The sequence below is a fragment of the Phyllopteryx taeniolatus genome, chromosome 3, assembly GCF_024500385.1.
Source record: "Phyllopteryx taeniolatus isolate TA_2022b chromosome 3, UOR_Ptae_1.2, whole genome shotgun sequence".
NCBI classification, from domain to species: domain Eukaryota; kingdom Metazoa; phylum Chordata; class Actinopteri; order Syngnathiformes; family Syngnathidae; genus Phyllopteryx; species Phyllopteryx taeniolatus.
The window spans coordinates 31,620,453-31,648,243 of record NC_084504.1 but is presented as its reverse complement, the minus strand read 5'-3'; the positions used below and the strand labels follow the sequence as shown (position 1 = coordinate 31,648,243).

The 27,791-nt window shown below is 45.0% G+C and overlaps 3 protein-coding genes across 7 annotated transcripts; 2 read left to right on the top strand and 1 right to left on the bottom strand.

Annotated features, from left to right (window-relative positions):
• Nucleotides 1-27,791, bottom strand: syn1 (synapsin I). 4 transcript variants are annotated; one of them, XM_061768700.1, is made up of 14 exons: nt 27,654-27,791; nt 20,816-20,904; nt 9,823-10,197; nt 7,962-8,022; nt 7,352-7,443; nt 6,601-6,757; nt 6,439-6,528; nt 6,277-6,339; nt 6,046-6,188; nt 5,896-5,970; nt 5,703-5,805; nt 5,469-5,609; nt 3,443-3,512; nt 1-2,773 (listed from the first exon to the last, which is right to left on the bottom strand). In XM_061768700.1, the coding sequence occupies exons 3-14, from the start codon at nt 10,179-10,181 to the stop codon at nt 2,358-2,360; spliced, it is 1,770 nt and encodes a 589-aa protein (XP_061624684.1). In that variant the 5' UTR covers nt 10,182-10,197; nt 20,816-20,904; nt 27,654-27,791; the 3' UTR covers nt 1-2,357. The 4 variants fall into 4 exon arrangements, with proteins under 4 accessions (XP_061624684.1, XP_061624685.1, XP_061624682.1 ...); XM_061768701.1 differs by lacking the exons at nt 20,816-20,904; nt 27,654-27,791 and adding an exon at nt 10,445-12,171 and having other exon boundaries at nt 1-1,563; nt 2,357-2,773; XM_061768698.1 differs by lacking the exons at nt 20,816-20,904; nt 27,654-27,791 and adding an exon at nt 10,445-12,171 and having other exon boundaries at nt 9,823-10,194.
• vgll4l (vestigial like 4 like) lies at nt 14,063-17,866 on the top strand. Its single transcript, XM_061768702.1, has 5 exons — nt 14,063-14,538; nt 15,799-15,919; nt 16,004-16,247; nt 16,934-17,015; nt 17,151-17,866. The coding sequence occupies exons 1-5, from the start codon at nt 14,472-14,474 to the stop codon at nt 17,450-17,452; spliced, it is 816 nt and encodes a 271-aa protein (XP_061624686.1). The 5' UTR covers nt 14,063-14,471; the 3' UTR covers nt 17,453-17,866.
• slc20a1a (solute carrier family 20 member 1a) lies at nt 20,822-27,021 on the top strand. 2 transcript variants are annotated; one of them, XM_061768696.1, is made up of 11 exons: nt 20,822-20,959; nt 21,716-22,259; nt 22,369-22,509; nt 22,620-22,705; nt 23,034-23,130; nt 24,150-24,269; nt 24,362-24,541; nt 24,676-25,144; nt 26,102-26,287; nt 26,369-26,453; nt 26,522-27,021. In XM_061768696.1, exons 2-11 carry the CDS (start codon nt 21,923-21,925, stop codon nt 26,675-26,677), a joined length of 1,857 nt encoding a protein of 618 aa, XP_061624680.1. In that variant the 5' UTR covers nt 20,822-20,959; nt 21,716-21,922; the 3' UTR covers nt 26,678-27,021. The 2 variants fall into 2 exon arrangements, with proteins under 2 accessions (XP_061624680.1, XP_061624679.1); XM_061768695.1 differs by having other exon boundaries at nt 24,350-24,541.

The window sequence follows — 27,791 nt, the reverse complement described above, 5'->3', positions numbered from 1 at the left end:
GGGTGGGGGATCCCTCTGCTCACAAACAGGCAATCATTATTCAGGATTAAGTGCATCATATTCATTTCTTAACCATATATTTCTACTTTACATTGCTTTGAAATTGAGCAGATGGGTTCCAATTGTATGTGAATATTCTGCTAAGTGCCTCTGCCAACAGTTTCTGTGCTGTAGCCCGGTGCATTGTTGTGTTTTCCAAGCCGAAGCCAAGTTGTTGCTTCAAGTGGTACAGTAGTTGACTAAAACCTGAAAATATAGACTTTATACATCCGTTTGTTTCACCGATTTCAAGTATAATTCTGCAGTAAACTCTGTGTGCAAATGCATTGTAAATAAGAAAAACACCCCAACCTCATTTGCATGCATGCTTTCCCCTCATCGTCGGTAAACAATTACATTATACTAGAATGGAAGACCCACATAAATGCACGTCCCGAACATCCTAGGTTGGGCATTTTTAGCTTTTGTTTTGGTGCAAGTAAAAAAATAAGTTACTAAAAAGAGAAAGAAAAAACAAAAAAGAATGCAGGGGAAACACACTCAGAAGATCTACAAGGCTAACTGGGCTACGCTTATTTGATCAATCTGAACTACATGACAACACATGTGCGGGATTGGAAAAGGCAACCATTGCCCCCCTGTTGACATGCAGCATAAACATTACACATTACATTACACAGCAGGGGCCTCAAAGCCATTTTTGTCGAGGGCCAAATTGTACTTACGGTTTCCCTCAGACTGTGAAACCATAAAAATGTTGAATCGGATCATCATAATTTTTCATATACCCGACAAATCAATGGCTAACTAGTTTTGAAATCAGAGGTCAAGGGTAATAGTTTGTTCAAGTTACTCTAAAAGGTGTTTGGTAACAACAAATGCTCGCGATATCGCAACGTTATTATGTATTTGAAATTTTGGTACGGATTTTAGCAATAATCAAAGAATATGATGTGGCGGCCCAGATCTGGCCCCCGGGCATTGAGTTTGACACCTGTGTTCTACAACGAAGAGACTCTTTAATTCTCTTGTTTGGTTCATCACACTAAGTTGGAACTTAAGAGGCGCTATGCAAATAAACAAGTGGCATCTCTATTTTGCTGCCATTCTTATTTGTGTGTGCTCATGCATATGCAGACTTTGTGTGTGTGTGCGTACACGCGTGCATATGTGTGTGTGTGTGTGTGTGTGTAATGATTTAAGATGTGCCCTGGCAAGGAATGTTTCAGACTTAAATGCCTAAGTGGAAAGTACTCTTTGTTCATTTTGGAAGATGTGGTCTTCAAGGCAGTAACTATAACATTCATATTTCAATATCATGGTTATTTTATATGAATGTGCGTCCTGCTGGAAAGGAGAAGAATGAATCGGTCCTTCTGTTTGCTGGGCCAACTTTCTTTCAGTGGGGGTGGGCGATGATGATGATGATGATGATGACGATGACGATGACGATGACGATGGCGTCTCACTTTGGGAAGAGACTGGCAAAAGATTTGCGTAGACTGCGTATGGTTTCGGCCTTCACTTCATCCTGGCTAAGGCTGCCTCGTGACGTTGGGGTTTCTGGAATGTTGAAGGTATTTGTAAGCGACTGCGATTTGCGATAAAGAGAGAGAGATGGCAATAGAGGAGAGGAAGAGGCTAATAACGACATGCGGCAAACCCATGGAGGGAAAAGACTGGACCGTGGGGAGAAAAGAGGAGAAAGAGAGGACGAGCTGACTTGGGGCGAGAGGCGGGGGGCGAGCCAATCGCAGGGCCAGACAAATAAGCGAGTGAGAAACAAAGTACCCGGAGAAAAGCCACACAAGCACGGGGGGAGCTCCTACAAAAGGCCACACAGAGCCCGGATTCGAACCCCCAACCTCAGAACTGTGTGGCGGATGTGTTAATTACAATATTAAAGGACAACAACATAGTTTTAGACTGCAAAAGAAAATACTACAAATTAGTTTTAGTCATCATTTGTTTGGTCCTGTTTGTTTTATTGTACCACCACAAAGCCAAAGAAATGAACGGAATGTCACTTCAATTCGAATTGGATTGGCAGATTGTGACAAAAAGCAATTTGATGTCCAACGAGTATTCGTTTGATGTGAAATGTCACTTATGAAACTGTTGAAGGCCAAGCACTGATCATTTGTGCACATTCCAGTGAATCATAATGAAAAGAAATATACAGTATCTCGTGCACATATCAACGCGAAAAGAAAGATGGGAGATGTAACGCTCACGTCATAAACAAAAATGAGAGCCAAGTGTTAGAAAATGTTTGGTCATATACAGTACACTTGTTTTAGCCTGCCATAAATGAATAATTGTTAATGTGATGATTGTCCAGGCTCCACCTACTTACTTCAGTTGTCCTGGCTGGCTTTTTGTGGGGGCTGGGCCTTTTGTTGCAGCGCGGGCCGTCCCCCCGGACCTCCCTGGCCTTGGCCCTGGCCGGCCGGTCGCGGCTGCTGGGTGGCGGTCGCGCCGGTGCGGCCCTGCTGGCCAGCGCTTCTCTGCTGGCCCCCTTGCGATTGCTGTCTGGGGGGCTGTGCGGGTCTCTGTTGCTGAGGTTTCTGACCAGCGGCCCCCGGAGGAGGTCTTTGTTGCTGCTGACTGGCAGGCTGTTGCCTCTGAGCTTGAGGGGAGCCTCCCTGGCTTCGCTGAGGAGCTCCCTGGCCCGCAGGCGCTGGGCTGACCTTGGCCTGGGAACTAGGATCGGCCGAAGCGGGGCTCGCCGCGGGCTGCTGGGCCTGCGCGGCAGCACCTTGCTGAGGACCGCCTGATGGAGGAAGACCATCACAATGCATTACATGGACCGCTGGACTGGAATTCAAAGTGAACAAAAGTTGTTCTGTACAACAACAACAATGACAATAAAATTGTACGATGCCTGAGAAAGAATTAGCATGAATTGACCTTCAGCAGTGATTCTTTGGCGTACACTTCGAGAATCACTGATCAAGTGAACCACACACTACAATGTTTTTTTACAGTGTCACACCAAACAAAAGCAAACCTTTTTGATGCTTTAGTATATGGGTGTCAAACTCAAGGCCCGGGGGCCAGATGCGGCCCGCCACGTCATTTTATGTGGCCCGCGAAAGCAAATCATGCTCTTCAACTTCCGTGGTTTTTGCTCAAATTTGTACCCAAATTCCAAATTGCCATAAAAATAAACAATGACGTTGCGATATTGCATTTTTCTGTTACCAAACCCTTCTTCTACAGTAACTTAAACAATACTTGAACAAACTATTATCCTTGTCTTCTGATTTCAAAACTAGTTATCCCTCAATTTGTTGTGTAATGGTCATAATATGTTTTGGCGATTAAACATTTATATGGTTTCACTGTTCTAACGGCCCTCTGAGGGAAATCATAACTACAATGCGGCCCGAGACAAAAAAAAAAAAAAAAAAGAGTTTGACACCCCTGCTTTAGTTCTTACCCTGAGGTGAGGGTCGCTGTTGAGACTGTGGAACTCTGGGTTGGGAGACAGGCTGAGGAGACACTGCTTTCTAAAGTGCAAACAGCAACAAAAAAAAATACATGAACAACAAACATTATTCACGACTAAGCTGAGGAGATGAAATGTGACTTCAACCTTTGCCCATAAGTGGCATGTTTCCTGCTGCCCTGCTTACTATTTCAGCATGGCAGCAGCCAATCATCATTCAGTGCTCACATTTCCCACTGACACTAAAACGACAAATCCCGTAAGCAAATGCTCCAGTGGAGCGAGACCTGGCTTCTAGCCCCACGTGGCCAGTAGTGATCTGCACATCAGGCAAAAGTCTGTACGACGTGAGAGTGTGGATCCTGTACATGGATGTGTGAGCTTCATCAAAAATGCTCCAATTAACGATCAAGAGATCAACCAAATGTGAACTGATGTTACATTGCTAATATACAACCCCGATTCCAATGAAGTCGGGATGTGTTAAACATAACTAAAAAAGGAATACAATGATTTGCAAATCATGTTCAACCTATATTTAATTGAATACACTACAAAGACAAGATAGTTAATGTTCAAACTGATAAACTTGATTGTTTTTAGCAAATAATCATGAAATTAGAATTTGATGGCTGCAACACGTTCCCAAAAAGCTGGGACAGGCTCATGTTTACCACTGTGTTACATCACCTTGTCTTTTAACAACGTTCAATAAACGTTTGGGAACTGAGGACACTAATTGTTGAAGCTTTGTAGGTGGAATTCTTTCCCATTCTCGCTTGATGTACAGCTTCAGCTGTTCAACAGTCCGGGGTCTCCGTTGTCGTATTTTACGCTTCATAATGCGCCTCACATTTTCAATGGGAGACAGGTCTGGACTGCAGGCAGACTAGTCTAGTACCCACACTCTTTTACTCCGAAGCCACGCTGTTGTAACACGTGCAGAATGTGGTTCGGCATAATCTTGCTGAAATAAGCAGGGGCATCCATGAAAAAGACGTTGCTTGGATGGCAGCATATGTTTCTCCAAAACCTGTATGTATCTTTCAGCATTAATGGTGCCTTCACAGATGTGTAAGTTACCCATGCCATTGGCACTAACACAGCCCCATACTATCACAGATGCTGGCTTTTGAATTTTGCGTCCATAATAGTCCAGATGGTTCTTTTCCTCTTTGGCCTGGAGGACACGACGTCCACAATTTCCAAAAACAATTTGAAATGTGGACTCGTCGGACCACAGAACACTTTTTCACTTTGCATCGGTCCATCTTAGATGAGCTCGGGCCCAGAGAAGCCGGCGGCGTTTCTGGCTGTTGTTGATAAATGGCTTTTGCTTTGAATAGTAGAGTTTCAAGTTGTTCAACTTTTTGATGATATTATGGACCGTAGATGATGAAATCCCTCAATTCCTTGCAATTGTACGTTGACGAAGATTGTCCTTAATCTGTTGGACTATTTTCTCACGCACTTGTTCCCAAAGAGGTGAACCTCGCCCCATCTTTGCTTGTGAACGACTGAGCAATTCAGGGAAGCTCCTTTTCTACCCAATCAAGGCACCCACCTGTTCCCAATCAACCTGTTCACCTGTGGGATGTTCCAAACAGGTGATGAGCCTTCCTCAACTTTTTTGCCACCTGTCCCAGCTTTTTTGGAACGTGTTGCAGCCATAAAATTCCAAGTTCATGATTATTTACTAAAAGCAATAAAGTTGATCAGTTTGAACATGAAATATCTTGCCTTTGTAGTGTATTCAATTAAATATAGGTTGAACATGATTTGCAAATCATTGTATTCTTTTTATTTATGTTTAACACAACGTCCCGACTTCATTGGAATTGGAGTTGTATAAAATGGACTCATTCCCATTGTAAATGAATCTGTAATTATCTGAATGTATTCATGTACACATAGTACATCTACCATCAAGGTGTGCACATCTCATTGCATAACAGATCTTTCCTTGGATGACAGTACAGTTCCTCTTCGAAATATTCCCCTTCGACGCTTTGCGCACCTGCGCTGCTGCGATGCGGCCTGCCGAGGAGCTCGAAGCAGGCAGAATTGTCTGGTTCATTTTCAAAACCACCAGTTCTGCAATCTGAACCCGATCCTCATCCTGCTGGTCGCCGATCAGTGGCATGGAGCAGTCGTCTACCTAAAATCCAAAGATGACGTACGGCATTTCGAGATCACTTTTTGGCTCACACGCCTTGCACGTCTTCGATCTGACCAGCCTGCCCTCGAGTACCTCGATAATGTAGTCCATTCCGTCTTTACCGTGGAGAGCCTCCACAGCACAGATATCCAAACCTCCAAAGATGTTGGCACAAGTGTCCACCCACATCCTGTACCTGTGTAACATGTCAAAGATAAGCGTTAGGCTGAATAACACATTATATGAGCAGCAGTCAAGTGCGCCTCTTGTAATGTCAAAATCTTACTTGTCTGACATGGCCACTTGCTCCAGCATCGACGAGCCGGTGTTGGTTTTCCAATTGCCGGAAATGGATGTTCTCCTGTTAGTGATATTCAAACCCTGTGAGTGTTTGCTTTTTGTACACATATTTGCTGAGCTGATGGAGCCCACTCACATGTAGGCCTTGTAATTGTCACCAATCTTCTGGATGCGGACGTCGTACTTGGCATCGATAAATGGCTCAGATGTGGCGTAGGTCTTGGTCAGGGCCACAACGCTGGCAATATCTTGAAAGTCATATTGATTGTCCACTTTCACCTATGGCAGCAAGCGTCCAAATATGACAAAGTAAGCATGTTCTTCTAATGTGCTCTAATTTACACAAACGTCACAAAGGAAGGTCTACCTTCCCCATTCCTGAATGAGCGTGGCCCATCTTTATCACTACAGGGAACCGAGAGGACGTGATCTAATAAAAGAGGGAATATCAATTCATTTGCACCAAAGCAAAGCACGAAAAACTCCTCTTGTATTTCTGCAGGACATTTTGCAGCTGTCAATCGCTCACCATTTCCTTGTGGTTTGGATAATAAACCTGCTCAATCAGTGGGAACTCCTCTGCGCCCAGCAGTTTGTGCAGCCTTGACATCTGCGCAAACTACAACAACCCAAAAAAACAAATCAAATAATCCCATTTTACAATGAGGTCCGAGAATATCGAACAACCTACCACCCATGGTTTGTCACAGAAATTGTAGACGGAGTGTAAAGAGTTCACGCTGGGCAGTCCCGCGTACTGCAGGCCGATCACTAAGTTCCGGTGGTCTCCATTCTTGTCCATGCTGAAGGCATGCTGTCTGATCAGTACGAAGTCTGGTTTAAAGGATCTGGAAGACAACATGTACAAAGCGTTGCAATGAATGCAAATCAAAAAAAGCAGACACATGGTGTGAAAATACACTTTGTTGACAAAATGTCAATGAATCCCAGCTGACTTTGGGCCAGAGGCGGCGCTGCACAGCGGACTTGTTGCCAGAAAATCGCAGGGCACTGAGACCAGACCTCGGAATTGTAATTCTTCATCTTCATCATTTTGGGCAAAATCTATGTTTACAATGACTTTATAATAGTTTGAGGAAGGTCCTCCTTTTTTTTTTTCTGTTCCAGCCTGAATGTGCCGCATTGCCCACAAAGTCCAGAGTCCAAAAAGGAATTCTTAGACTAGTTTGCTGTGGAAAAACTCGACTGGCCTGACCTCAAACCCATCAAACCCCTTTGCGATGAGCTCCAACAGACAGCCAGGCCCACTTTGACCACACACAAAAAAATATAGTAAAGGGTCTTCCCAGAAGAGGGGAAACTGGGCAACTAAATATTTTCTTTTATTTTCAGTTCTTACACGTGTTGTCCATATCGTGTATCTGCAGCAAACATTCTGCAGCCATAATAGACGCCAATCCAGAGTAAATAGTCACACTTACTTCGTAACCTTATGGCCGTTCCGAATTGCATCAACGCTGACCGTGTAGGCGCCCGACGAGTCGGCAACCAGGTTGATTTCAGAAAATTCGGCCTAAAAAGGACAGTAGCGGGGATTTATTCACAACAAACAATCTCACATGCAACCACAGTGGCTAGAGGTGATTTGACTGCGACAAACTGACAATTCCGCATCCGTCATAGAGAGCGGGGCGCTCTCGTAAAATGTCAGGCAGCCTCCGAATGCTCATCGTCTTAGGGACATGATGGAAAACAAACATTAAAGTCGAGGACAAAATTGGAAGACAAAGAAAGCGACCGAGAAGGTTTGTCTCTACGCGATACAATCAAAGTCAAGAATAATATATACATTTGAAAAGGAGCAGCATCTTCATTTCCAATTCAACATGCATTTTATACGGTGTAATTGCTGCATATACTGATATAATCCAAGATTACTTGTGACATAAGCGGAGACATTGAAGCACATCTAACTGACGCATGACGTTGCTGATGAAGTGCATCCTCGTCACGGGAGGCTAATAGCACAATAGCTAACTAATGACACAAAGAAGAGCAACAATATGTCACGTTAGCGGATGTAAAACCTACCTGTTCGACCTTGATGTCATATTCACCACCGTGGACCTTTCTTCCTCGGAAAACTCTCACCCTGCGTGAGAAACGAGGAAAGACGCCAAATTGTTATTCCTTAACCGTGCAAACATTCATGTGATGTGCTTTGGCTTATATTGACTGACAATTCCTGTAAGTGCAAAAAAAATAAAAATAATAAATGGTAAAAAGGGAACATTTTCTGCAAGAGTTCTATGAGAACTTCAGCCTAAACCCTAAACCAGGATTAGAAAACACATCCCACATCCCCAAAACATGCGCGGTAGTTTGATTGAAGACTCTAAATTGCCCGTAGGTGTGAATGGTTGTTTGGCTATATGTGCCCTGCGATTGGCTGGCGACCGGTTCAGGGCGTACCCCGCCTCTCACCCGAAGATTGCCGGGATGGGCTCCAGCACGCCCGCGACCCGAGTGAGGATCAGTGCTACAGAAAATGGATGGATGGATGGATGGATGTCAAATGCAAAAATACAATAAGTGACAGAAACACATTGGTTTTCATACACTGTCTGGATTGAGAAGAAAAAAAAGAAAAAGCCATTTATATTAACTGTGTAGCTCAATGTTGTACCCTTAAATGATATGGGAACGTGTATGTTTTTGTTTATGCAAAAAAAAAAATTTTTTTTTTAAACATTCATCTACTACACTGATGTCAAACTCGAGGCCCGGGGCCCCGATTGGGCCCGCCACATCATTAGTGACGTGACCCGCTGAAGCACATCATGAACATCTGCTACCTGTTTCTTGCTAGAAAATCTGTACTAAAATTCCAAATCGAGATATTGCAAGTATGGCGACACAGCGAACGACGGGTCAGCGCATTCGCCTCCTAATTAATGTTCTCTCCACGCTCGCGCAGGTTTGCTCCAGGTACTCCGGTTTCCCTCCACATCCCCCGTAGGCTCACTGAAGACTCTGAGGTGGTCAACCGTGGGATCGTGCGTGTGAACGGTCGCCTGCCAATCTGCGTGCCTGCGATCGGGCGCTGAACTTTGATTTGAGATCAGCCGGGACCCTAGAGAGAATAAGCGGTATAGCAAATGGATGGATAAACTTTACATGCATGTTTTGGGAATGTGGGAGGAAGTCGGAGTGTACCGAAGAAAACAAGCGAGTGCAAAACTCCCAGCGTGCCGCCTGACAGGATGCGTAACACAATATCAACGATCATTTGCAGGATTTGTTTCTTTGAGGAATCTTTCTTTGCCCAAAAACTGGATGGATGGATGGATGTCAAATCCAAACATACAGTACACAAAAAATACTCGTTTTCTTCCACTTGGTGTGAGGAAATAGGTCAATTGTGTTGAGCTCAAAGTGTCTGTGCTAGCAGTGCGCTCTGGAACCTTTTACGACATGAGTGAATTTTCTTGGTCAATGGAAAAAAAAAAAAAAAAGTTTCTACTACAAAGGTGTCAAACTCAGGGCCGAGGGGCCAGGGGCCAGATCCAGCCCACCACATCTTTTCTGCTGCGGGCTGCAAATCAACTCGATACTTCATGTCTTTTGTTCAAATCTGTCAATCTAAAATTGCAAATGATCTTCACAACGATTGTTATTTTTTTCCTTTTCAAATCCTTTTTTAAAAAAAAAATACAGTCAATTGAACAATAATTCTCCATCAATTTGTGTTCTCCCAGTCATAGGGACCCTCGCCAGACCGACATGTGGCCCTTGACCCAAACGGGTTTGAGTTTGACACAGATTCTGCTGCAATACGCTGCTTCCGTTACACCCAAAGACGCAGGCAGGCTAACGGCCCGATTGTCTTTGTCGCTGCACTCATGGGACGGCACATCGATCGCAGCAGCGAGCTTCTATCTTGTGCGCTCACCAGTCGGTGTGCTGGTCGTCCAGCACCAGGAGGATCTTCGCGCTGCCGGAGACGCCCGCCCGGTCGGCCGCCTCGGACAAGGTGGCCGCGGCGGCCGCCGTGGTCTGCTTGACGGCGTTGGATATGGACGAGAAGAAGCCGGAGCCTCCGGAGCCCCCGGAGCCCCCGGAGCCCCCGGAGCCACCGGCCGCGGACTGCTGCTGGCTGCCGGGCTGGCGCCTCTCCGCCGGCCCCGGGGACACCGCGGGGCTCGGCTGCTGCTGGGGCGGGGACTCGGCGCGCTGCAGGTCGCCCATGTAGCCGTTGGGCAGGTTGGACATGAAATTGCTGTCGGAGAGTCGGCGACGAAGGTAGTTCATGATGATGGAGACTCTGCTGTAAGAAAAGCACGAGAAAAAGGGAAAAAAACGTCCGCCCACTGAGCGTCGCACAAGTTGTCCATCGGGTCCAATTGGATGACGAGGGGCTATTTGCCTTCATACATACAGAAACCGGGAAATACATGCATGATGACATGATTCCTGAGTGTAAATCAAATGGATGCTATTTGGAGGCGCCCCGAATGAGTCCGATTGGATCCGATTGAGGAAAATACGGTGTGCATTTGTACGGCGGATCCTACCTGGGAGTGTATCCGAGTGATCCGCCCGAAAACGATGCTGACGTCTTCCGGTGTTACGCAGGAGCGCCCGAGCTTCGACACGCGTGTCGTGCAATCAAAAGTCCCGATTGCTGCGTCACCGCCGTGGCCCCCGCGTCCTTCCCCTCCAGTCACGGTTTCGGGAGGGGTTGGGCTGAGATCTGCGTCCAGCGGCGCAGGTTCACGCCACGTACTTCCGTTATTGCCGTGTTAGCCTAGGCTTGGAATTGCAAACCGGCGCAGCAAACACGATCTCGATTCTTTTCTGCAATAACGGCGTGCTTTCCCGTACGCTTCCTTGGTTGCGCGTATAAAATAAGAGCGCCTTCAATCGCGTCATTATTGTGGCGATGCCCGATCACTTCCGGTGTAGTTGAGCACGTGTGTTAACTTGACAGAGCTGACGTGCGCTGGTGCTGAGGAGAGGAGCCGCAAAAAAAGGACATCAGACATGTTGCCTCGACAAGCTCGGCGCATTTTCTGCTGCACCTCCTCCAGGCCCACCAAAGCACCGGTGGCATTTCCGGCACCCTGCCGTCAATTTACAGCAAGAACATTTTAGCCGCGTAACAGACCCTTACAAGAGCTTTAGCCCCCAAAAAATGTCGGATTTTATATACACAGTAAAACTGGACTGCATCACAGAGATGTTTCAGTCTTTTTCAATACTAGATAACATATTTAATCTGGACATTGCGTACACAATGTGCGACCAAAAAAAAAAAAAAAAAAGTTCCCCCCCAAGTTTAGTGAGTCAGGGGCATTTCTTAGGGCAGGGCCGCTGGAGGCGTGGACGGGACTGAAGTGAGGCCACAAATCTTGCTAGCTCTTTCAAAAATGCATACTGTACCTGTAATGTCATTTCTTTTGTTTCTGTGCTTCCATCCATCCATCCATTTTCTACCGCTTATCCGAGGTCGGATCGCGGGGGCAGTAGCTTCAGCAGGGACGCCCAAACTTCCCTCTCCCCAGCCACTTCATCCAGCTCTTCCGGGGCGATCCAGAGGCGTTCCCGGGCCAGCCGAAGGACGCAGTCTCTCCAGCGTGTCCCGGGTCGTTCCGGGCACGTCCCACCAGGAGGAGACCCCGGAACACCTCACCGGGGAGGCGTCCGGGAGGCATCCGAATCAGACGCCCCAGCCACCTCATCTGGTAAATCCAGAGCTTCGCCTTAGCTTCTACTTCACCACAACGGACCGATACAAAGTCCGCATCACTGCAGACGCCACACCGATCCGCCTGTCGATCTCCCGTTCCATTATTCCCTCACTTGTGAACAAGACCCCAAGATACTTGAACTCCTCCACTTGGGGCAGGATCTCATCCCCGACCCGTAGAGGGCACGCCACCCTTTTGCGACTGAGGACCACGGTCGAAGATTTGGAGGTGCTGATTCTCATCCCAATACTGAGGCCACCAAACCGGACCCCCTCTACGCCTCGGCTGCGCCTAGAAATTCTGTCCATAAAAGTTATGAACAGAATCGGTCACAAAGGGCAGCCTTGGCGGAGTCCAACCCTCACCGGAAACGAGTCCGACTTACTGCCTGATATGCGGACCAAACTCTGACTCCGGTCATACAGGGACCGAACAGCCCGTATCAGGGGGTTCGGTACCCTATACTCCCGAAGCACCCCCCACAGGACTCCATGAGGGACACGGTCGAACGCCTTCTCCAAGTCCACAAAAAGCATGTAGACTGGTTGGACGAACTCCCATGCATCCTCGAGGACCCTGCCGAGGGTGAAGAGCTGGTCCACTGTTCCACGGCCAGGACGAAAACCACACTGCTCCTCCTGAATCTGAGATTCGACTTCCCGACGGACCCTCCTCTCCAGCACCCCTGAATAGACCTTACCAGGGAGGCTGAGGAGTGTGATCCCATGTAGTTGGAACACACCCTCCGGTCCCCCTTCTTAAAAAGGGGGACCACCACCATTCTGCCAATCCAGAGGCACTGTCCCCGATGTCCGCGCGATGTTGCAGAGGCGTGTCAACCAGGACGGCCCTACGACATCCAGAGCCTTTAGGAGCTTTTTAACCACCTCGATGACCTCAACCCCAGAGATAGGAGAGCCCGCCTCCGAGAACCCAGACTCTGCTTCCTCATGGGAAGGCGTGTCGGTGGCATTGAGGAGGTCTTCGAAGTATTCTCCCCACCGACTCACGACGTCCCGATTCGAGGTCAGCGGCGCCCCATCCTCGCTATACGCAGTGTTGATGGTGCACTGCTTCCCCCTCCTGAGATGCCGGATAGTGGATAATGTTTTAAAATATATGCAGTTTTTCAGTCCACTTGGGAGTGTCATCCATTATGTTATTGCTTTGAATGAAAAAAATATCTTTGTCCAGATGAGTGTAAAAAGAATGAATAAATATGTATTAGGCATGCCAGGGACATCGAGGGACAGGCAGAACAACTAAATGTTCTTCCACTAGATGGCGGAGGGCACAATCATTGTGTATCCACCTAATGCCAATCATACAACATTGTAATAGCTTCTTGTTCAACGACAGGCCCAGATTTTACACTTAGTAAATATGTGACTACATTGAAATGAGATCATCATTTTTGCATACATACTTGACTTTTTCTAATGCAAAATATGTGCCTTGGTTCATATTTGTTGTGAAACACTGTTCTCGGCGAGCGATTCCTACCCGCAAGGTGTCACCTTGAGGGTTGGTTGCAAGCTCAATCGTAAGGAGGAGAAGACACTTAGCCAGCCGTTAAAGTTATGGATACATTTTCAAAAGGAAAACAGCAACAAAAAAAAGACAAAACAAAAATGATGGCAAACCTTTCATGCGAAAGTAGACTCTGGACTCCAAAGTACGGCTTTGTGTTTGTGTGAAGTGTGGACTCACGTTACCCAACAAAGCACTGAAACCTGACTTGAGACTTCACGCTTGTTCTCGTAGCAGCTCGGTTTGTGCAACGAATTGTTTGTCCGTTTACCGTCTGGATGAAGGTTTTAGCTTGTTTTGTTATACTGTTAGTGGATTTAGTTATGGAGTCCTTGCATATACATATGCATTGTAAATATTTGAATGGGCCCCAGGACACTTTGTACAAGAAAAGTTTGGCGCGAGGTCAAAGGGCTTCAGACGCAGCTATGGACATATTCTAGTGGTACATTTATTGTGGAGCGGCTGGTGCTATTGCTAAGCGTGCCCAGGGAGGACGCTATTGAGCTAAATGTATTGAAGACGTCGCACGCGTTGTCACTTGAATGAGCACTTTTGACGACTTTTTGACCCAGTCTTGCTGAGCGTAGCATTGTAGTGCTTTTACATTCTATATGTCACAAAGACTCCAAAAGGCATTGCTCAGTTTCAGTTTGTCCTCATGCAGGAGTAACATTTCCAGGACTCGGGAGTCTTTATTGTGGCGGGGATGCAAAAATAAAAACCGCGGCTTAGGAGTGTGGCACTTGGCAGATGTGCGCGTGTAGGGGCAGGTTGTCGGAGGCCTTGGAAGTCTGGTGGGCTCAGCACGTGAAAAATGCAGTTTGGTGAGATTGCAGTCCAGAGGGGAAGGGGGAGGGGGTGTTGGTTCAGGTGCTGGGGGACAAAAAAAAAAAAAAACCCTTCACTTGACTTTCTTCATGCCCCAAGGAGAAATGAAGACACTGTAGATCGACGAGTGTCATTTGTGCAGAAGAGTGTGCGCAGAACGCTCGCGCCGTCGTCAGCATTGTGCCATTTATCGGCCACCGAGATCCAGGCCCAATCTTCTACCTGGGCCTGCATTCCTCCTGAAGGACAACAACAACACAAGTGTAATGCAGAGCCTTTGATTGGCTCTCCCAGTAGCCAATCGGAATGCAGGGAATGCGTCCCAGGGAAGCCTCATCTTCTGTTTGCCCTCACCTGATACGTTACCTGGCTGAGAGCTCAGACCCACAATCTCATTCCCTTTTCCAACACCGTCCACAACTGAGGCATTCTCCAGCAGTCCGGTCTTCTTTTCCTCTTCTGGACTGCACTTGGGAAAAGGAACGCAGACATGGCTGTGGCCAACTTCCACTACATTACTCGCATGAGCAGCGGCTTCAAGGTCTACATTTTAGAGGGTAAGCGCTGCTTTTTGCTCTTAAAGCCTTAATATACATAATATATATTGTACTATGGTTGAGTTGTTTCAGTTTAACACGATGCTCACAGAATCATCATTTTCTGTTATTAAACTGTCATTGTTATATTTGTGCAACATCCTACACTGTAAGTACTGTAATTTCGTAAGAAACAGGAAATTCCTCCCAAAGGTCCAAGATTAGAACATCATCATTTGTGTTTCCATGTTGAACCCGAGTTGGGTTTTTGTGATCATTTAAAGAACAAATAAAAAGGTCACGCGCCATGTTCTTTTCCTAATGAGGGCAAATATCCATGCCCGAGGCTGTAGAAAATCAGCATAGGTGTGGTTAAGCCGGCCCCCTCCCTCCACAAAGGCACTACGTGTGTGAGAGCAGCTCACGGAGCGTCGGGAGCGCCCAGCAGGCGCGAAGGCTCTGTGAACGGAACGGCCTTTTATATACGATGCAAAATAGATCATAACGTCAGCTTGTGGCAGCATTAACTGCATGATTTGCATATCATTGAAGGAGTGGGAGCAATGCGAATTTGAACGCGTTAACTGAGCAACGGGTGCAAACGGCAGCCAATGGAACCTCTCAAATGTCTCAATACACATTCAGTCATTTACCTTGCATGTTGTTTCGCAACATGAGGGCAAATTGAATACACTGTAGTAGTGAATGACACGTAGATTCATAACACAAAGTCTCAAATTGCAAATATGACTAAAGCATAGTACGAGCTACTTAGCTATAGTAGCCATGGCTCAACTTTTGTGCCTGCTGAAATGGAATCTGTGAAAGCCTCTACAATACAATATGCACTCAAAAGAGACACAACTGTGGGTTTGTCCATGATTACAAAACGCGTTGCTTGCCCCTTTGAAGGCGTAACCGGGACAAATGCCAGCATGATGCAGAAAAACAACATTTACCGTTAGCATTGAATCAGCTGTGTAGTGTTGTAACGCTCACAGATCAGGTCGATCGGGTTTTGCAACTTAACGGAGTTTGCAATTAACGGGGAGCCCGGGAAAAACTAAACAACAAAAAAAAAAACTTTTTCACACGAGAAGACAGACATGCAGCCTAATGTTGTGGCTAAAAACAAGCAGCCCTTCTGCCAAATTAAAGTCTTTAGTCCCATATGCGACCTATCAGAATACTTTGTCCTTTTTCTAGCAAATGAATGACATATTTGGCATAGTGTGAGAAAGCCTCCCATTCTTATATATGTTTTTTGTTTTTTTTCTTCAGGTCAGCCTCACCAGAGGAGCGAGGACAGATTCAGACATATGACAAACGAGCGGACCGGAACCCCAACAGTTTATCCCAAACGCAAGCGCAGCCATGAAAGATGTCTCACTTTGGAGGAAAGGTTGGTGCAGTAGTTGAGTTCCAGCTCACACTTTATTTCCACATTTCTCATATCAACATCGCTTTGGTTGTCGGTCTATTTCAGGCGTGAGAGGGTGCTGAGCAGAAGCAATGGCAAAGCTGCGCAGAAAGCAGCACCGGTGGCGTTGAATAGCCCCCAAAGTCCCACTTCCACCTGGAGCCCAACACCCAGTTCCAGCAGCCCTCTGCCCTCTCATGTGTACTACACCCCAGTCCTGGATGAACCTCTTGCCCTCATCAAGAAACCCAGAAAGGACCCGGAGAGCACAGAAGGGAAGGCCAAAAACGCCGGCACAAGTCAGAGCCAGGTAATGGATTTGGAGGAGAAAAAACAAACAAACAAAAAAAAAGATCTAATTTCAAGGTCAATCTGGATGTCATAAACTATAGATGGCAAGTCTACAGAATACAGTTTGTCTTTGTCGTCTCAGTATGTAGCTCCAGGCTAACCAGCATTGTGGTACATTTGCCTTGTGTAGTCGGTGAATCCAGCTGTACACACGCAAGCCCCAGCTTGTCCGAGCTATGCGACCTAGCTAGATTCGCGAAGAAAATGTCAGTAATGGAGGGAAGGAATGCCACCAACAAGACCAAACAAACTGCTCTCACTTTGAACTGTTTATGTACTGCGGGGGGGGGGGGGGGGGGGGGGGGATCTGTTGGCAAACCTGTTCAAGCAGTTTTCAAATCATTTGCTTTTCATATTAAATTTGGACACCGTTTTTGAGAGATTTATTTGGGGAATTTTAATACTACCTTTAATTAGCCATTTCTCTAAAACTGGTTGGTAGATCATCAAATATGATACCACCTTCTAGATATGATGCAAACATAAATAACATTCATTTAACAAATTCAAAACAAATGTGATGGAAATCAAGTGGGTTTTCTACACCAAGCTTCATTGTTATGACTTTCAAAAGGCCACACTCTGACATTCTAGTTTGAAATAACTTTTATTTATTTTATTTTTGTTTATTCCCTCCCCCCACAGATACGTCCCTCTGTGATCACTTGTGTCTCCTCATTAAGAAAGCCCACCGGGAGCTCCGATGTCCACCAGAGTCCGTCATCAGGTGCGTCTGGCGCTTGCGATCGAGCGCCCATAATCCCGTTTGAGCGTCACAATTTAAATCCCCCAAAAAATCCTCTCTTACAAAGCGCTGGAGGCTCTGTGTTCAACTTGTCTCTTCCCATATTTTCCATCTCAGTCATCTCCAAATGCAACTACGACCACGTGGTTGAGGAGCATTTCCAGAGGAGCCTGGGAGCAAATTACCAGAAAAGTCACTCCCAGCAGCTCTCCATCAGCGTGTCGGTCGATGACCATTTCGCCAAGGCCTTGGGAGATAAGTGGCTGCAGATTAAGTCCAAGTCGTCCTCCTGCTCATCCACACCCCCCAGCAGTCCGAGCATGACTCACTCCCCGGCCTACATGCAAAGCCCACATTCGTCCATTAAAGAATCCGCAAGCAAATCGCCGCCGGCCTCCAGCCACTGGTCGGTCAATTAACTGAAATATGACCTCTGACCTTGGCAGGGAATTGACTTTTAGCATAGCACGTTTTCCACGCCGCTTGTTGACCACTGCAAAAGTCTTTGGGGCTGCCGTCGGATTGGACCACCGTGTGCCTTCACTGATGCAGACAATTGTGGCATCGGCTGGGATCGTCTTGTTACATGACTTTCTTCAGCTTACCGATAATATCTGAGATAGATGCTGGTACGATTGAAGAATCATCAAATTATTCCTTCACATTTCCTATGTTTGTTTCTTGTAATGTCACACTGCATTTCATTGTCTTATATTTATATTGATTTCATCTCCAAGGTTTACCTGGCAGGGCCTATATTTCACGTGTATTATTGTGATGACACCTTGAAAGGCTTTGAAAAGTTTGGAATACATGCAAATAAAAATATGTATAAATGAACAACTTTTTTTAAATTATTTGTAAGGACTCACTCACAAGTTGCCAATGATGTGGCATTTTTTTTTGGGGGGGGGGGGGGGGGGGGCAAGCAAAAACTCTTCTGGGAAGTATTGAGATGTGGTTAAAAGTGGGAAGGGCAGGGCCCCAGACAAGTGTGAAGGGCACTGAGTCAGTTTGCGTCTGAGACACGTCAGGTGCCCTCTTGACGTTTTACAAAGAGAAATGTTGCCACTCACAACGGGGGAAATTAAAGAGATGTGTGAGCAACACAGTCTGGACCTTTTACTGTAAATACAGGGGAATGTAGCCTGCGTGTCACAACATGCACAAGACCTTGTGTTCTGACATTCCTGTCTCCTGAGAAAAGGACTGTGAGATCCCACAGATCCTGTTTGGCGAGGGATGGGAGGGAGGGAAGAGGGGAGCGGGAAGGGTTGGGCTTGAGAACTAGCCGCGCGCTTCAGTTACTTATTTGCATGCCCTATCTTGTCCGGCCTTAAATATGATCTTGTTCAAAAGGTTTACTGTGACTTTACTGCTACTTCATTCATTTTATATATATATATATATATATATATTTAAAGAAGTGGTGTTTCATGAATGATGTGTCACAATTCAGGGAGATAAATGTTTCCATCGGAATGTCTCAAAGTCCAGTCTATATCAAAATAGCACATTCCTTTTGCACCTCCAACCTCCACCTCCCATATGCACATCCAGGGAGTGAATCGACAATTGTTGTTTGTCATCACTAAGTGCTAAAACTGCAGGAGTCGCCCTGGGGAGGGCGTGTAGGGGCTCGAGCACCATCTAGAGGCAACTACATGAATAGCAACAACGTGAGGATAGAATGAGATTGCTTCAAATCACACCATACCATTATGAATAAAACAATTACAATGATAAAGATATAATGAATATTGCATTTTATTAGACAATGCAGGTGTATCTCATATTGTTGCTGGTGAGTGTATATTAGTAATTATTTTGAGCCTTAAATTATTAAACACCAATTGCACTGCCTATAGACTTTATCTTTACACATTTACATGGAACTTTTATGAAATTAATTCAGGTGTTTAAACGGTTATTGTTCACCCAAAACGATGATAGAAATGATAGAAGATTATATTCTGCAAAACAAATACTCATGGAATTATGACTGAACAGCAACAGAAGATTGCAAATTGTTATACCTGAAATACAGACCAAAACAATGTTTATCAGAGTATTACGCAGACAGTGGCAATTACACTGTAAGAGTATAAGCCCAGAAAATTTGGCAAAAACCTCAGGAAAGTATAATTAGGAATCATGTCAACAAACATTTCCAGCTGTCAGAATATCAAATCTGCCAGGCAGGAAACGCAACCGCCAATGAGGAAACAACGGGAAATCGCGCGACCTAGATATGAGCGCATTGAAAACTGAAAAAACTCAAGAATAAAAATAAAGAGTTAAGTAGAATAAATGAGCTGCAATATGTGCATGCATTTATTGATGGCAAACGGAGGCAGTTTACACAGGCAAAATCTGGGGCTCTTTGTTCCAGAATTTACCATCATTATCTAATGTTGGGGAAAAATGCTCTTCAAAATGACTTTAAAAGCATTATCTGAAAACACATGCTGTTCAAAGTTTTCTGACACTATCATAAGTGTCGGTCTCATTTGAAGAGGTCACTTCCTGTACAGAAATGGCAAACGATTCCGGCCCATTAACAGCCTCATACAAGAGTCACTAAATAAATGAGTAATACGGAGGAAGCTATCAGCAGATTTGGAAGCAACGGAGCATTTCGGAAACAAGTCGATTTTGCTGACACTCAGTGAAGCTTGATTCCGTTGTCTCAGTAGGAGTCATTAGCGGGTGCATGACAGGTTGAACAGTAACACATTTTGAGATGGCTTCACTTTTTTGCATGGTGACACATATATCCCCTCAGTCACCCACGCAAGCCGTAGTGGACAGCTTAGTTTATTATACTTCCGTCCGCATAGGATAGAGATCTAGACATTTCTCATGGTTCCTGGGACTTCAAGGGGGAAACTAAATCCTGTCCTGCAACACTGACAAAACAATTGAATACATTCGTAGAGTTATTCTTATCCAAAGCAGTTGGGCTCTTGTTCGGATAAACATATGCTGATTATCATATTATTCTATACTTATGCATTGATGACCTTTACCCCACCATATTCTTAAAAAAAAAAAAGAAGAAACAAAGTTTGAAGAACATGCATTCGACACGGTGTCTGTTATAGTGACAAAAAGGGTTGCTATAAATGGGTTAGGGTCGATCTGAAACAAAAGCACCCTTTAAGACACAGGTGTCAAACTGGTGGCCCGGGGGCCAGATCTGGCCCGCCACATCATTTTATGTGGCCCGCGAAAGCAAATCAAAATTGCTCATTGTGTTCAATACCATTGAGATATTTGCAAGCATTATTTTTTTTTTGCTACCAATCCCACTTTGAAAAGAAATGTAATAGTTGAAAAACATGTTTTTATAGGCTTCTGATTTCAAAACTGGTTATTCATCAATGTGTTGTGTATACTGTATGTAATTACAGTATATGAGCTCATCTTTCATTTATATGGGTTCGCAGTTGTAGCGGCCCTCTGAGGGAAGTCATAATTACGATGACAAAATGAGTTGGACACCCCTGCTTTAAGATGCACGTCTAAAAATGTACATAGCCTAAATAATTCATATTTTTGTTTTGTTTTTAAAGAAAAAAAAGCAGTGTAGTCAAATGCAACTGCCTGTGATGGGGGGGGGGGGGGGGGAAACAGTAATTTTGGGGCTCCTCTCTTCTTTCCACAGATATGCCTTTAAGACCAGTGCAATTAATTTGAGGGGTGAAAACAAACAGGCCACACATTAGCTGCGGGCAGCACAAGTCTCGTGACCACAGTGAAAAGGCGTGCACGCAACCTACCTCGGTATATAAACTGGAGACCGGCAGGCACCTTCCAACAGTGCAGACAGCCACTGCGGGCGTACGGGCCGCACTTTGCGTTCAGCTCACTGAGGCGGCGACACACAACAAAGAACAGAGTAAATAGTCACTCCTGGCTCAAATGTGAGTACGAACTGTTTTTCCTGTCCTGTGCTTGCTTGCTTGTCTTTTTGCCATCACGCTGCTCCATTTGTGTTACGCAAGAGCAGCTAAGGAGATTAAAATGCCACTATATTTTCGATTGTGACGGCGACTTTGTTCTTAAAAGCCGACTCCTGACAACTTTTTTTCACAGCTCCCAAGCACTCGTTTCTGATATTTTATTTTGAAGCAGAGCGAGTGTTGGTGCAATTCTATCATTATATCACTGTCACAGGCAAACTGATAAAAAGATAAAACTGATCCATTTAGTAATTCACAACATAACAGTACTCTATGACTCAAAAACTTCAGTCGAGTACAATGTCACCTGATGTCTGTGTTACTGTGAGTCCATTGGGCTTGTCGCTCCTGTTGTTGGTATTAATTAATGTAAGTGCGTTACGCTCAGTGAAGTCAGAAGCGTGTCCTACGCTTGAACGCACCCCCCGCCCGCCACCAAAACTGCTTAGACAGATAACAGAGTTAGTTGTGCTTTAACATTCCTCTCACGAGTGATGACATTTACGTGGGCACTTCCCTTTTTCCCACAATTACTAAAGCGGTCAAATCTAAATGTCGCCTTGATCAAACTCATACAATTTTAGAGTCTTGATCAAATATTGTAAATGTAAGAACAATCATTTATGGCTCTCCCATTGGTCTGTAACCTGTTCTTTGTTGACGCACTAACAAAGGAATTATTGTTGAGCGACACGTACGACACTTGTGTTTTTGCAGCACGTCTCACCGCAGGTTTGCTGTCACGATGGATGTCATTCCGGTCTTCCAGAAACCCTCGCATCTTGTTTGGAGCCCCGTGGACAAGCCGCGCATACCGAGATAGCAATACGTGATTGCATCGCACGAATATCTGTACAACAGTCATCGCATACGACCCCGCTCAACTGACTCTTGGATTAAAAGAGTCCAGTTTGCAAGTCACCGATGGATTCCAGCACACTGCTGCCAACCACGGCGGCTCAGGCCTCTGAGCCGGACATGTCCGCTTACTTGTGGCTCTTGATATTGGGCTTTGTAATTGGCTTCGTCCTGGCTTTTTCCGTCGGGGCCAACGACGTGGCCAACTCCTTCGGCACGGCGGTCGGCTCCGGGGTGGTCACCTTGCGACAGGCCTGCGTCCTGGCGACCGTCTTTGAGACGGTGGGCTCGGTCCTGCTGGGGGCCAAAGTCAGCGAGACCATCCGGAAGGGCATCATTGACGTCCAGATGTACAACGGCTCTGAACACGTCCTTATGGCGGGGTCGATAAGCACAATGTGCGGTGAGCATTCAGATCACTGCGGTCTGTTCTTACGACTTGTCGAGAACTTGAGACATCTTCGCAGGGGTTTCGCAGCTTTTTGAGCACAGGCCCTGTTCTGCTTTTACAGGCTCTGCCGTGTGGCAGTTGGCGGCATCATTCCTGAGGCTGCCCATTTCTGGAACTCACTGCATTGTTGGAGCCACAGTAGGTTTTTCCATGGTAGCCAGGGGTCATCATGGGGTCAAATGGGTGGAGCTTCTCCGCATAGGTGATACCTTTAGTTGTTTGTTTGTTTGTTTTTTAACCACACGCGGTATGTGAATTGGACATGTTTTTAAAAACTGATGATTATGTTTTTTTTTGGGGGGGGGGGGGCAGTGGCTTCCTGGTTCCTGTCGCCATTGCTGTCTGGCATCTTGTCAGGGATTCTCTTTTATTTTGTTCGCAAATTCATTCTCAATAAGGTGAGACATCTCATTTATTCATTGTCATTTCAATTGCTTCTGTTGTCAGGCACGAACACATCCCCAGCTAAGTAAAACACTTTTGCAGTAGTGACACAGCATTAAAATGCAGCGACTGTTTACAAACCTTTAAGAAATGGAGAAGAATGAGGCAATGATTGAGCAACATTTGGGCTGTTTTGGTTGATGATGGTCAATTTGAAGTATTTTTGAAAGAAATGCTCCAAATTATGTAAAATCACTCTTAAATGATGTTTAATGAACTTGGCAAACGACAGAACCTTGACACCTACTTGCTTATTAAGTGTTCACCTATGAAATGCCGCAGGCTGACCCGCTGCCCAATGGCCTCCAAGCTCTTCCGGTGTTCTACTCAATCACTGTGGGGATCAACGTGCTCTCCATCATGTTTACAGGAGCACCGAGTGAGTGCCTCCACACCACCCACTACACCAGAGTGGAACGTAGCGAACCATAACCATAACTACTGTAACAGTATGTAAAAACACAAGAGGAGTGGCCCTCTTTCCACTGATCCTATCCTACCTCATATCCCCTGCACACATGTCCACTGTAGTATTTATCATCTATCAAAGGATTGCAGAAAGCCCGAATGTCCGCACACACGTGGGTGATATCATTTTAAAAAATATGCTATACACCCATAAAGTTTGTTTTTTTCTCTTTTTAACCTGCAGTTGTCTACAAAATAAAAAAAAAAAAAAAAAAAAAAAAAAAAAAAAAAAAAAAGGTCAGTATGGGAATATTTGTCATTGCTCAAATGTAATTGACCAAATTCCCAAATGAAGTTACTCAGCACAAGAATATTTAACGATTGCATGCTCGCAACAAAAAGTTATCTGACCAGAGTCCGGAACAAACTGAAATCTTATCAGAGGACTGCAAGTCCCTTTTCTCGTAGACGGGTGTACGTTTACTGATATTGTTGTCAGCAAGGACGTTCACCAAATTATAAAAAGGACAGTATTACTTTTGGGCAAAAAAAGTCATACATACATTTAGAAAATTTGGAAACTATACATTAATACAGCACATGTACTAGACATAAAGATTGATTTGAAAATAAAATAAAAATTTCTGACAATAGTTATTTGGAAGTTGCAGCAGCATTACTGGCTTAGTTTCAGCAGATAACGCTTACTTAAAAAAAAATAATTGTAATGCATGGTCTTTTAATATATTGCGAGAGTTAGTTTTTTGTTTTTTGTTAACTTCAATCCCCCCAAAAACTGATATAGTCTGTGCTCCTACTGGCTCTGCCCTGTCTCTAAAAATGAAACAACTTTCCCATCTTTTCTAAAAACCTAGAAATGTTCTTACCTGTTTCAGCTTTAGGAGCAGACAATGTTTGTGAATTACTGTAATTAAAGATGCCGTTCTCGAAGATGGAAATGTGCCTTTTTTTTTTGGAATTTGCGCATAGTGTTGGGATTTGACAGGCTGCCATGGTGGGGTACGCTGTGCATCTCGCTAGGATGTGGTGTCGTCACAGCATTGCTCGTTTGGTTTGTCGTCTGTCCACGACTGAAGAGGAAAATCAAACGTGAGTAGATGCTTTTTGACTAAAACACAAATGACTGCGCTGCAAGTGCGCAGCTGAAGACGTCTCGTGCGGATGTTGAGAGGAAAAAATAGGTGCTGCTCCCTGTGAGGCTCCTCTGATGGAGAAGAACGCTCAAGCAGTGGCCGCAGCTTCGCCCCACCACCCTCAACCTCGGTGCCCTCCAAAAGACACTCAGAATGTGGCTTTTAAACTCGGAGGCTCAGAAGAGGCTGACCTGGACATGGAAGCCAAAGACTCGGATGTCAGTAATGGTGCGAAAGATTGCATTGACTGAATGAATTTGCGTTGTTTCCATACGCACTGCATTTGAACGAGTAAAACAAATTCCGACGGCCCGGAGGAAAGTTCACAAATGAAACGAGATGATCTACGTTATTGTTTACAGGACTAGATAGCAATGTCGGTCCCGTGACGATCACAGACCCTCACAGCGGAGGACTGCACGCAATCCAGAAAGACTCGGGTCTCTACAAAGACCTGCTCCACAAGCTGCACATGGCGAAGGTGGGCGACTGCATCGGTGACGGTGACGCAGAGGAGATGCCCCTTCGGAGAAACAACAGCTACACCTCCTACACCATGGCCATCTACGGCATCCAGGGAGAAGCTAAGAACGTGGACAACGACGACTGGAGGAGGCGGTCCCGAGTGGACAGCTACAGCAGCTCCAATTCGGCAATGAGCAGAGGAAGTTCAGTCAAGGAAGCCAGCGTGACGCAGGAGGCTGCTTGGGAGAGTCCTCCCGAGGAAGATGAGCTCGAGCTCGACCAACCAGCCGTTTCCTCCCTTTTTCAGTTCCTGCAGATACTAACGGCGTGCTTTGGCTCCTTTGCACATGGTGGGAATGATGTCAGGTACGATTGGAATAGCATCTATTTTAGTGATTTACAATGGTACTAAACCACACAAACAACAAAGTCTGAACATTCGCTCATAAAACTTTATAACGTCAAATATTTGCACGGTTACTTCTTGTTCGACAGCACACGAATGAAGGTGCGCCAAGAATTTGTGTAACAAGAATTTGTGGCTCAATCGTTAATACACCAAAGCCCAATTCAAAAAGATTGCGTACACTGTGCAGTTTCTTTGGCGACAACTGCCGACACAGCAGCACAAGCGCAAGACAGACAGACGATAATGATTGCGGGACACTTTCATTTCTAGTATATTACAGGTCAATGTAAGAAAAAAAAATTTAAAGTCACCATTGGACAAAACTTTAGTTATTTCTTCACTTACTGCTATTCAAAAATGAAACTTATGACACGGATTCATTCGATGCAGATTGAAATAGGATTTGATTTGTTATACTTTTGTTGATTGTAGCTTGCAGTTCACAAAAATCCAAAATTCTCCATCTCAAGATCTTGTAGCGTTACAATCAAAATGATGTTAACGCTGCAGTGCATAGCTTCTGTCGCCCCCTAGGCTGGAATTCTGCATTACAACAACAGCGTTGTCGCTTTGCTAGGAGCTGGGCCAGTGGCTCTCAACTGTTGTCATCCATGAATTACACAATTCTGCTTTAAGATAGAAATTAGGTCATAATGTGTCTTCTGTAAAGTATTTTCCCATGTATATAATGAATCTCTATATATAGAGTTTCACTTTTTGAATGAAACGACCGAAATAAATGACGATTCATACGATATTATAATAGAGATGCACCTGCATAAAACAAATCAGCATTTAGAACCACAGTGCCATTTAACGGAGCACTACTCCACTAGCCCCAAACGGAAAAGCATGTTTTTTTTTTTTTTTGTCATTTGATTCACAACGACGTTTTTTTTCCCCTCTCTCTCTAGCAATGCTATTGGTCCCCTTGTGGCCCTGTGGTTTTTGTACGAGAGCGGTTCTGTTGCATCCAATGCACCGACTCCTATCTGGGTCCTTCTCTACGGCGGCGTAGGCATCTGCGCGGGGCTCTGGGTATGGGGCCGCAGGGTGATTCAGACCATGGGCAAAAACCTTACGCCCATTACACCCTCTAGGTATGACACCGTACTCTGTTGCCTCACACTCATTCCAACTTGACACGTTCAAGCGTGTTTCCATATGATCTTCCATTTTAGCGGCTTCAGCATCGAGCTGGCCTCCGCCCTAACAGTTGTTGTGGCGTCGAATGTCGGGCTTCCTGTCAGCACCACACACTGCAAGGTAATGGAAATGGCAACAAATAATGTTTCAGTGTTTGAATCAAAAGTTGCCGTATCGTGTGAACACAGGTGGGATCTGTGGTAGCTGTGGGATGGCTTCGCTCAAGGAAATCAGTGGACTGGCATTTGTTCCGGAACATTTTCATTGCCTGGTTCGTCACTGTTCCCATCGCTGGTCTCATCAGCGCTGCCATCATGGCTCTCTTCATTTACGTCATTCTGTGATCGCAATCTTTACTGAGTGCGTTATTGCCTTGATCAATCAATAGCTAGCAGTTCTTGTTGATGAGCTCTTTGTTTAAGGGTTTTAAGATGTAATAAAGAATGTTATCGTCATTGACTGTAATTCTGCAGTAAGCCAAGCCGAGGTTTTGATTGACACTGTCAGCGAGGTATTAAATTCATTATATTTGTAAATATGCTGACTGAAGTGGCGTAGAACTGCACAACTCAAGAATCAACGTGAATGTATACGTAACATTTTTACAATATCATGTTTCATTATTCTGTATTTATCGTTCCATACACTTTACAACTGAGATTAAAAAGATTGAGCAGTCGTAAGTGAATTCAGTATTCTCAATCTATGCTGACATTGACAGATTGGGTGTGGGGGGAGGGGGGGGGGGGGTGATAAAGATGAGGAAGCGCTTTCATATTAGATGACGTCTCATATACGTCGACTGTTTCCCACGAAGAAAATCCAAATATACGTAAGAGTTTTGCAACGTCAGCATGCCGGTGAACCAACATTTAGCCCAACGACGAAACAACATGATACATCAGTATGGCCTGACATCACTAACGTGCAGAAATATCATTTGCGGTTAATAAACATGCTGTCAAGTTGATCTTGGGCTAATTTATGTTCTAATGCAATTGATATTATACTGTTGTAATACTGTTGTATACTGTAATACTGTTGATTTATAGCTTCTAATCATCAATACAAACTATCAATAGATGCAACACATTTTGTTTTTTTTAAAGAATGAATCAATTACATACATTATTTAAAAGTATGCGGCGCTTTGTTCAGATTTGACCATTTCTTGATGTCAGTGGAGAATTTCATTGTCTATCGCGCGGCGACAATTAGCGTTTATGACGGCAACTTCGCCACTACATTCAGACTTTTCTCTCTGCACTTGGCACATCTAACTAGATAAAAACGTAAGCTGTATGAAATGTGGGATATTACCTGATGAGTTCTTCTGAAAAACAAAAAAACTCAACAAAAAAAAAGGACACCAATCGCTTTTACACTTCGAAGGCAAACTCGACCTCCAAAATGGCGGTCCGGCTAATACTGATCACGTGATTGGGAACTTTTTGAAAG

What these genes read in the sequence shown, in the direction of transcription:
- syn1 (XM_061768700.1), bottom strand. Translation starts at nt 10,181, where the DNA reads ATGAACTACCTTCGTCGCCGACTCTCCGACAGCAATTTCATGTCCAAC. An exon ending in AACGGCCATAAGGTTACGAA is followed by an intron (nt 6,758 to 7,351) that starts GTAAGTGTGACT and finishes GTTGTCTTCCAG; the next exon opens with ATCCTTTAAACCAGACTTCG. An exon ending in TCTGTGACAAACCATGGGTG is followed by an intron (nt 6,529 to 6,600) that starts GTAGGTTGTTCG and finishes GGGTTGTTGTAG; the next exon opens with TTTGCGCAGATGTCAAGGCT.
- vgll4l (XM_061768702.1), top strand. Translation starts at nt 14,472, where the DNA reads ATGGCTGTGGCCAACTTCCACTACATTACTCGCATGAGCAGCGGCTTC. An exon ending in CAAGGTCTACATTTTAGAGG is followed by an intron (nt 14,539 to 15,798) that starts GTAAGCGCTGCT and finishes TTTTTTCTTCAG; the next exon opens with GTCAGCCTCACCAGAGGAGC. An exon ending in TGTCTCACTTTGGAGGAAAG is followed by an intron (nt 15,920 to 16,003) that starts GTTGGTGCAGTA and finishes GGTCTATTTCAG; the next exon opens with GCGTGAGAGGGTGCTGAGCA.
- slc20a1a (XM_061768695.1), top strand. Translation starts at nt 21,923, where the DNA reads ATGGATTCCAGCACACTGCTGCCAACCACGGCGGCTCAGGCCTCTGAG. An exon ending in GGTGGAGCTTCTCCGCATAG is followed by an intron (nt 22,510 to 22,619) that starts GTGATACCTTTA and finishes GGGGGGGGGCAG; the next exon opens with TGGCTTCCTGGTTCCTGTCG. An exon ending in ACTGAAGAGGAAAATCAAAC is followed by an intron (nt 24,270 to 24,349) that starts GTGAGTAGATGC and finishes GCGGATGTTGAG; the next exon opens with AGGAAAAAATAGGTGCTGCT.